The sequence below is a fragment of the Peromyscus eremicus genome, chromosome 5, assembly GCF_949786415.1.
Source record: "Peromyscus eremicus chromosome 5, PerEre_H2_v1, whole genome shotgun sequence".
Classification (NCBI taxonomy): domain Eukaryota; kingdom Metazoa; phylum Chordata; class Mammalia; order Rodentia; family Cricetidae; genus Peromyscus; species Peromyscus eremicus.
Window position 1 is genome coordinate 104,381,197 of NC_081420.1, and position 9,022 is coordinate 104,390,218.

The 9,022-nt window shown below is 46.7% G+C and overlaps 1 protein-coding gene across 1 annotated transcript; it reads right to left on the bottom strand.

Moving 5' to 3' along the window:
* Positions 1–1,932: 1,932 nt before the first annotated feature.
* On the bottom strand, positions 1,933–8,120 carry LOC131911119 (pyrethroid hydrolase Ces2e-like). Its single transcript, XM_059263071.1, has 9 exons — positions 8,009–8,120; positions 6,167–6,371; positions 4,520–4,661; positions 3,773–3,906; positions 3,433–3,691; positions 2,928–3,026; positions 2,552–2,692; positions 2,353–2,433; positions 1,933–2,118 (listed from the first exon to the last, which is right to left on the bottom strand). The coding sequence occupies exons 1-9, from the start codon at positions 8,079–8,081 to the stop codon at positions 1,933–1,935; spliced, it is 1,320 nt and encodes a 439-aa protein (XP_059119054.1). The 5' UTR covers positions 8,082–8,120.
* Between the last annotated feature and the right edge of the window lie 902 nt (positions 8,121–9,022).

Consider the following 9,022-nt stretch of genomic DNA (forward strand, 5'->3'; position numbering starts at 1 on the left):
TTATTGAATATGTGAAACAAGACAGGACCCAGACAAACAGGGTACCAGTGACACACTTAAGTGTGAGCTGAACAGATACATGAAGAGGGAATGCATGGACACATGAAAGATGGAGTCACCCCCTCTCTTCTGAGTGTGTGGGCACCTCAGGTTGACTCCAATTCTATTCAGGACACTCCACTATGGTGCATAACATGCTACAGCTCTGTGTGCTTTTTCTCAACATCCTTCAGCTGCTGGATCTTCTGGGGCAGAGTCTTGGTCCAGAACCGCATTCTGTTGGCCTTCAGAGCATAGCCCACAGTAGTCTGGATGTCCAGCTGCAGGTACTGCTCATCCTGGTTAAACACAGGCCAGTGGGGCAGGTCCATGCTGTTGGGGTTCCTGTGGACATACTCCCATGTTAGAGTGCGGTGAGGATCACTGTGAGTTATGCTGTGCCCAGACCTGATCCCCTACTTTGGGTCAATATGATGTATGAAGCAGGCCAGAATTTAAGGAAACAGAAGAATGGTCTCAGGATAGAAGCAAAAAAGAAACTCCCAGTAGTGTCACTCCATTAGGGGCAAGACCATCTGGGATGTTTTTTCCTTTCTCTCTATAACGGGCTCATGTATATAAAACTAGAGCAGTTTGGCCACACATGCCAAGTCACAGGGAGATGACTATTGACTGACACTCATATGGGACCACTGTGTGAGAGGAACCTCCCCCTGAAGAATAACCTGTCATGTGATAAAGGATCTATAATGCTCCTGAGGCTACCACAAACAGGAGGAGGCCTTAGAGATTCAGGGGGTGTGTCTTCTCACCCATGTCTTGCAAAGTTGGCCCAGTACTTCATTATCCTCCTGCTCAGCAGCTCCTCATCTTCAGTAATGTCAACTGTAGCCATGAGGAAAAGAAATGTTCAGGTCCCAGTCACCCCATACACCTGCCACATCCACAATCCCAACTACAGCCTAACTGCAGTGTGCGTGTTCCCCATGTGCTGGGATTCAGGATCTTCCATTTCTAACACTCCCCTTACTTGCCCCAGCCTCTAACTGAACCCACCACCTCCACCTCAGCTTATTCTCAGACCAGAGGCTCTTTCTTTGCTCTTGCATAGTCATTTAAGGAAACATCATGGCATTAATTGGCCATCTCTGATGCCAGGCCTGGCACCATGATAAGGGTGGGGACAGGGAAAGAAAGTATAGTCTGAATTGTAAAGGATTCAGATTATAATCCTAGTACAGCATTTAGAGCTATAAGATGGCTGTGATAGGCTCTCCAAGACCCTCAGTTTCTTCACTTGGACAGTGAGCTCAGTCATCCTTCTGTACTCACCTGGATCCCCATCCTACTAATGGAAAAAAGGAAAAACTCACATTTGCTGCCCCAGTAGGAGGATCCAAAGACAAAGAAAACCTCATCACCATGGTCAGCCTTCACATGAGATGGTCTGACATCTTTGAGGAAGCTGGGTGAGTGCTGGAACTCGTAGAAGTAGACAGGGGCAAGAGGACCTGGAAGTGTAGACACATAGTGACATAGTAGCCTCGTCTCATCCTTTATGTAAGACACCTTGATCTAAAGTTGTCACAATGGCTGGGAGTTTAGCGGAGTGTGGACTACAAGGCTAAACCATGAGCCTTTGGAAAGGCCTTGGTTAAATCATGACCTTGAGTAGTTAGAGGAAGTTCTAGCGCATCATAACTTCACTTTCCTCATTGTGCCTGGTAAAGGTATAATGCTCTTACACTAGACATGAGAATTTACTGAGTCCTCAGAAGCCTGGGACCAAAGAACAAATAAAGACACCAGAGGACTGTCCTTGGACCCACAGCTCTGAGACCTCTCCTTGGAATCAGGCCTCTTTTTCTTTGTGACACTACAGTAGATTAACCATGTGGCATTATGCATAAGAAATAAGTATTCTTCCACTAGCTAGAGTCCCAACCCAGAGTCATATTTATAGATGTATTCACTCTGAGCATGGGCTACTTGCAAGGCAGGGGCCACAAATACGGAGTCTTCCATCATCTCCTTGAACTGTGCTAGGAGAATCTCAGGATCTTCAATGTCTCCCAAATACTCCTCTACTAGAATGTCAGCAGAATCAGGAGGCATCATCTAGTTCAGAGAGATCCAGAAAAGATGTGTTAGGAAAACTTTAACACCAGGAATCAGTATCCTCAGGTGAAGAGAGAGGGGTCTGCGATAGGAGAAGGTAATTGAGTAAAGGACAAATTAAGGGGACACCATTACAAAACAGAAGTATACCCCATTCTTTGCTCAGGTGGCTCTTGGCAATGGCAGATAAGTAGAAGCTCCCTGGTCACTGACCCACAATATAAAGAGTCTTACCAGTTGTGTTGGTGTGCTCTGTAGAACAGCCTGAATGGTCTCTCTGTCCACTTTTTCCCCAGTATCAATGTTGCACAGGTACTGAGAGGTGGATGGAAAAGTTCAAGTTGATTTTCAAATAGGATACAGTTGGGGCTGTGGAGCTCTGAGCACCCTCTCCCATCCAATCACTTAATCAAGGAGTTGTATCTGGACTCACAGTTGGGACGTCCCAGCCATACTCATCATTGTTGACACCTATGATGCTGGGGACAGGTTGAAAATCAGCAGAGACCAACAGCTCTTCAGGATGCATAGGAAAGAACACCCCATCCACCACAGCAGGGATGATTTTGAAGACCTGAGGGGCATTCAAGGTAAGGGATCAAATTCATGGTCCAGATATTTTCTGATGTCAAATTATCCCATGATTTCCATTCATATCCCTGGATTAGTTGAACTTGTATCCATTTTGCATTGACAGCTACAAGGGCATCAAGATATGCACATCAGCTACATTATCTCCGAGTAAAAAGGACTTTCTGTTTCACTCCCTATCAGACCCCTTCCAAGACACTATCACCATGCAATCAAACCTTGGTGATATCCAGAATCTCCTCTTCACTCTTGCCTCTCAGACAGCCCACCAGGGATTCTGAGTCCATCTGATTACATCCAGAGAGGTTGGCCACCATCTGTACAGAGCACAAGCAGGAGCCTGTTCATCCTTCCAAGCAGGGAAGTTTTCCTAATATTTCTAGTTAGTGTGGATGCCCCACAAATCACAGTGTGTAAAGTGTGTGGGTTACAGCAGGAATGCAATTGTTCCCACTTCCCCAGTGTTAATATGAGATAGACAGGGGAGCTAATGCACCTGCTGCAATGCTTATGAACACAATGGGAGATACTAGGTACAACTGTTTGGGACAGAGAAAATATTCAGCTAAGTGAGGCAGAGGTGTATGCAGTCTGACCCTTGAAGCCTTCAGCAAGAAAGAAGGAAAAAGAAAGTTCTAGGTATCTCTATATTTACTGCATTCACAGAGCAGGCAGAACCAGCAGTTCTGAGAGTCCGGGATAGGAAGAATTGAGGGAACTCACTGTGTAGACCACCTCAGCAGATTGGGAGACGAGACCAGGCAGCAGGGCTACTCCACTCTGCATAATGGCTCCATGGAAGAGTCCTTTGGACATTGGGGACAAAACAAGTGAAGACACACTTGCGCCACCTGCTGACTCGCCAAAAATAGTGACCTGGTCAGGGTTGCCTCCAAAGTGGGCGATGTTCTGCTGGACCCAGCGCAGGGCGGCCACTTGGTCCAGGTAGCCCCAGTTGCCTCTGGCATGTTGGTCTCCAGTGCTGTGAAGTGGCAGGGGAAGGAATCACAGGGCTGTCCTGTTTCTGCCCAGCTTCCAATTCCCTGCCCAGCCATGGGCTCACCTGAAGTAACCCAGGATACCCAGGCGGTACTGGATAGTGACCACCACTATGTCCTCAATGGCTGCTAGCTTCGATCCATCATACATAGAAGCCATACCCAGAACCAGTCCTCCACCATGGATCCATACCATCACCTGGTAAATAATAATAATAATAATAATAATAATAATAATAATAATAATAGATCACTCTTCTCACCCAGCCCAAGTGCCACTTGTCATCTAGAATACCCATTGCTTTTTCTCTGAAGCTGCTCACATAGACAGGTCTCAGCTGTTATGATCTGGTGAAAGCTCCAAATTCCATAAGGAAGAAAAATCTCTCAACCCTTTGTCTACCACCTGAACCAAAATCTGTCTCCGATTCTCTAAGACACCCTCAGAGAAGGAAAGACATGTGTCTTTCATGGTCACTTATGGAAATAAAACAAATGCCCTCCAATCTTACTGGCCAAACAGATGAGTCAATTTTTATTACTTGGATAATCCAAAGCTCATCTCAGGGAAATCTAATTGAGTTTTCTGGGCACAAGCCCTGAATATATTAAGTTACAGACTCTGACTTCTCGGTGCCTCCAGGGATTTCTGTCCCTAAGCCCATGAGTTAACTGTCTATTGTGAGAAAGAAGGAATTCTTGAACATAATGCCAGGGTCTTTACTGAAGCAAACCCAGAATGATCTTAGCCCTCTATATTCCTTCAGAGGAAATGTCCTTCCACCTCTAGTTAGTCATGGCCTGATACTCACAGGTAGGTTGGAGCCCTCAGAAGCATGAACAGGTGAGTAGATGTTGAGGTACAGGCAGTCTTCAGACATAGAAAGAAGAGGTGGGGTTCTTGTGAATGGGGTCTGGGCTAATGCACTCAATACAGTGATATTCTGTAGACACCTGTTGATGATAATAAACAATTAACTATTCCAAGGACTGAACTGTAGTTAAAGCCAGAAACTGGGTAGTGTTGTGGGATGTTCTTTGTGTTTAATGTGTTGCTCTAATTGGGTAATAAATAAAGTGCTGATTGGCCAGTGGCCAGGCAGGAAGAATAGGCAGGACAAAAAGAGAGGAGGATTTGGGGAAGTGAAAGGCTGAGTCAGGAATCACCAGTCAGACACAGAGGAAGAAAGATGTAAAAGTACTGGTAAGCCATAAGCCACATGGCAAGATATAGATGTATAGAAATGGGTTTATTTAAGATATAAGACCTAGCTAGCAAGAAGCCTGCCACAGCCATACAGTTTATAAGTAATATAAGTTTTTGTGTGTTTACTTGGGTCTGAGAGGCTGCAGGAGCTGGGTGAAAACAGGAAAACTTTAGCTACAGGGTAGATTTACTCCTAGAAAACTACTTGCTGGGAATATGACATCATTTTCTAACGACCCTATTGGGGCTGGAGTGATGGCTCAGTGGTCACTAGCCCTGGCTGTTCTTCCAGAGGACCTGGGTTAGATCCCCAGCACTGATATGACAGCTGACAACCCTGTACCCTAGTCTCAGGAGATCTGGGGACACTGAAAGCATATGGAACATAGACATACATGTAGCAAAACACCCATATCCAAAAAATAATAAGTAAATAAAATAAAGTCACTCCTTCACAGATAAAGATCTCACGCTGGGGAAGCTGTGATGGAGCCCAGACCTGCAGATAGAGATTTGGATGATCTCACATCCTATTTATTGGGAGTTCAGGAAATTGAGGGTCCTAGGAGTCTTCATGGCACCCTTTGACCATGGGTTTTGAAATATTTACCACTTCTCCCTATCCCTATTAAGGCCTGAAACAGGTGAGTTGTCCTTACAGTGCTATTGCATAAATGGGTGTGAATTAGTTTCCCACAAGGTAGTAGGACCTCCTTCATCTAAAGTCTCCATTTTCAGGGTTCCTCATCTCTCCCACAGGCCTCTCATTGTCAGCACATGCACTTGTTCTTGTCAAACGACATCTGGTCCTATGGTTGGCACAGTGACTGTGGAGGGTACTGTCCTTTGGGGACCACTGCTTCACTGTCTACGATTCTTCAGTCTCTGCTATAAAACTCAGGAGTTCTTCTGGTTAAGTGATGGAGTCTGATCTCCTCCCAGAGACATTTCCCCTAGTGTCAGAGACACAGGACATAACCTGATTCTCAAGACAAATGTGCCTGTGCTCCCATCTGCAGTACTCAAGGCTAGCTCCTTGCGTGTGCCAAGCACTGAACCTTGAGCCTGGCACCGGTTGTTCCATTCAGAATCTGAGCAGGCACTTGGGAAAACATAGTGGGAATCCGCCTACTCCATAAAGAAAGGGAACTGGATGTGGGATGGAGGAGTAAGAACCACTGCAGCCGAGACATTGCTCACAACACTAGCCCACTCCCGGGCCTGAAGTCTACTGGATCCCAGAAGAGCTTACATGGCAGGATGGGAAGTTCCATCCCTCACACCACTCCATGGTTCAGGGGGCTCAGGAGGAGCAAACCGCAGAGGTCCTACAGGTGGCTTGGCAAAGGGAATTCCCAGGAAGGTATGGACTCCCATGTTGATATCCTCCAAGTGGACAAGGCTACCCTGTACCTGTCCGGTGTGTGTGTTCCTGATGGGCCTGGATGAGTCCTGGCCTATAAATAAAGAAGTGACAGCTAGGTTAGTCTGCCCAATAGGCCACTTTTGTTGCTCTGTCCTTTCTACCCTCTGCTCAGCCACATCAAAACACCCTTGACTGAAAACACAGGATTTACATATTTCCTACCTGTTACAGTCTTCACTGAGGTACCTCCAGGTCTAGTCCCAAGACCAGACTCAACTAGGCACCATAGGACTCAAGGACATCATTCAGCTCTATGAGCTTTCTGCCCTGGGCCACATATGTGGCAATGACACAGTCTCCTCTGCATCAGCTCTATGTGAGCAAGTATAGGGACTATACGGTCACACTGAACATTATCCCGTGTAGCCTAGCTACATGCACGATGTTTCATCCTCACAGAAAAGCTCTCTATAAAGTTCATATGAAATCTGGTAATCTGTCCTTCGCACCAGAGGCTATAAACCATAACCCAGAACAGGGACAGAGTTTATGACCAACAGGTGATATCAAACACAGCTGAAGAAATTTCATTTTCTGCTTTCCTTTGTTTGTTTGTTTGCTAGTTTGTTCTTTATTTTCTTGACACAAGGTCTTGCTAAGTAGTCCAGACTGGTTCTGTAGTTGGAGATCCTCCCGTCTCAATTTCCTGGGTGCTAAATTTACAGCTGTGTGGCTACACCCAGATCACACTCCTCTTCTTGAGTAATCCTGGGCACTATATGTCAGACTCTGCCATTTGCTATCCCTGTGGATCAGAGAGGCCTGGGAGATATAGAGGGGATGGGACATGAATCTTTTTCTTCTTATAGTTGTCGGTGATTCTGAATCCAAACATTCAAACAAACAACATAAAATAACAGCCATGAGTGAATCTGGCAGAACCTGCTGTCTAGAAGGTGCCGGTGACATCCCTGAACCCTGGCAACAACAGGCAAGAGTCCCAGGCTGAGGTGAGTGCAGTCTCCTTAGTGGAGAGGCCTGGATAGAGGTCACCAGTAATCACACTGAGAGGATTTGTAAGGGGTATCAAGGGTTGCACACACACCCTGAGCACAGTGCCCTCTGACTCAGCTCTTATAAGGACCTGAAAATTGTTGACTCTCCCAAAGGACATGCTAGTTTCCCCAGAAACCAAGACCCAGGTAAGGAACATGGAGAAGGGAACCCAGATTTCTAGGTACAATTGTAGGTTGTAGGACTGGGACTGTCTGCATACCTTAGTGACAGCCAGTACCTTGTTCAGGGCCTTTATGGAATGCCATGGCACGTCTCTATTCTGAGAGTGACACATGAGGACTCCTCAGCAGCATGAAGTTGTGCTGTTATTATCCAAGTCAGTAGCAGCTACAGTTTCAGACACACAGAGAGGAAATGTCCCCTCTGCTCCTCTGTCCCTTGACATTTATATCCAACACAACTGAGAGCCCGTCATGCTGGGGTAGCTTCTCAGTAATGGAGTTCCTCTGTCCTCCTAGACTCCTTGTTTGGTATAGGGGCAAGACTCTGGACTTTTGTAGGGAATTAGGAGACTCACATTTCCCACACTGCCATCTCCACCCGCGGTCTCTTCCTCCCTGGTACTTTCAGCCCTGCAACCTCAGCATATAACTCTTATCAAGTTTTGGCAGCTTGGACATGGGTCCCCCATTCCTCCCTAGGTAGTCTCACCCTGCACAGAGAAGAGAAGCAGAAGCCCACAAGTCAGAGAATTCAGCCATCCAGGAAGTCTGTCTGAAGGCATGCTTAGCTCCCAGTCCTGAGTCTGTGCTGCTGTGTGTGATCGACCTCCTGTAAATGTCACAAATATATGAATTTGCCCGGGCAGGAACTTTGAACCAAAGGAGATAGGCTGAGTGGGGACAGAGGGCGGGGCAGTCCAGGCCAAGGTCCTTGAACTCTACTGGCTGGGCTGCATGGTGGGAACCAATGAGCAGCAAGTGAGGTAAAGCTGCCTCCCATTCCTGCTCTTCCTTTAGTCCCCTTGGGAGGCACAGCAGGGACTCTGAAGCTCTCTCTCCCAATCTGGAGTCGCCATATCAGACTTATTAAGCAGTCACAGGACTACAAAACGTATTGGGGGAAAGAGGGTGAAGCAGGAAGCTGTAACTGGAGAAGCTGCAGGGCTTTTCTGAGTAGATGCATTCTCAGGATGTCACAGATGGAGAATGGAATGGAACTGAGGAAATGTGACCTGGGTAAAGGGGAACTGCGTGCACATGCGCACCACCCTGAAAACACCTCCCTCCTTTCAGACTTACAGTTCCTGAGTCCCAGTTATGGGTTCCTCAACACTTACATTGATCTTAGGGTCTCCATGTGCCCCTCCCAGTTACGCCTTGACAGTTCATGAATCACACTGCAACTCTGCCACCATACCATAGTCACTTGGCCTCTTTGCTGTAGCTACTCTGGTGGCCAGCTTCTCACAAGTTCACAGTTGCTAACCCACATGCACTGGAGCCTGCTGGCTCTAATACTGAGGATAGTCTGGGCTCTTGGGGCCTGAATTAAGACTCAAATACAGGCCATTGAGCAGGAGTTTCAGAAACATGGTGAACCTTGGCAGACTACATCTGAAAGGACAGAATCGGGAGCTTCCACCTAGCCCATCCTGATTTTCCAAATGTAATGTCATGAGGTTCAATCTCAGAAAGACTTTAGAGTCACCTAAGAACGGGCCTT

Excerpts from the sequence above, each read along its gene's own strand:
- LOC131911119 (XM_059263071.1), bottom strand. The coding sequence starts at position 8,081 with ATGCCTTCAGACAGACTTCCTGGATGGCTGAATTCTCTGACTTGTGGG. Across the intron at positions 6,372-8,008 it reads GCTTCTCTTCTCTGTGCAGG|GCCAGGACTCATCCAGGCCC; the intron begins GTGAGACTACCT and ends CTTTATTTATAG. Across the intron at positions 3,692-3,772 it reads GGTATCCTGGGTTACTTCAG|CACTGGAGACCAACATGCCA; the intron begins GTGAGCCCATGG and ends GCCACTTCACAG.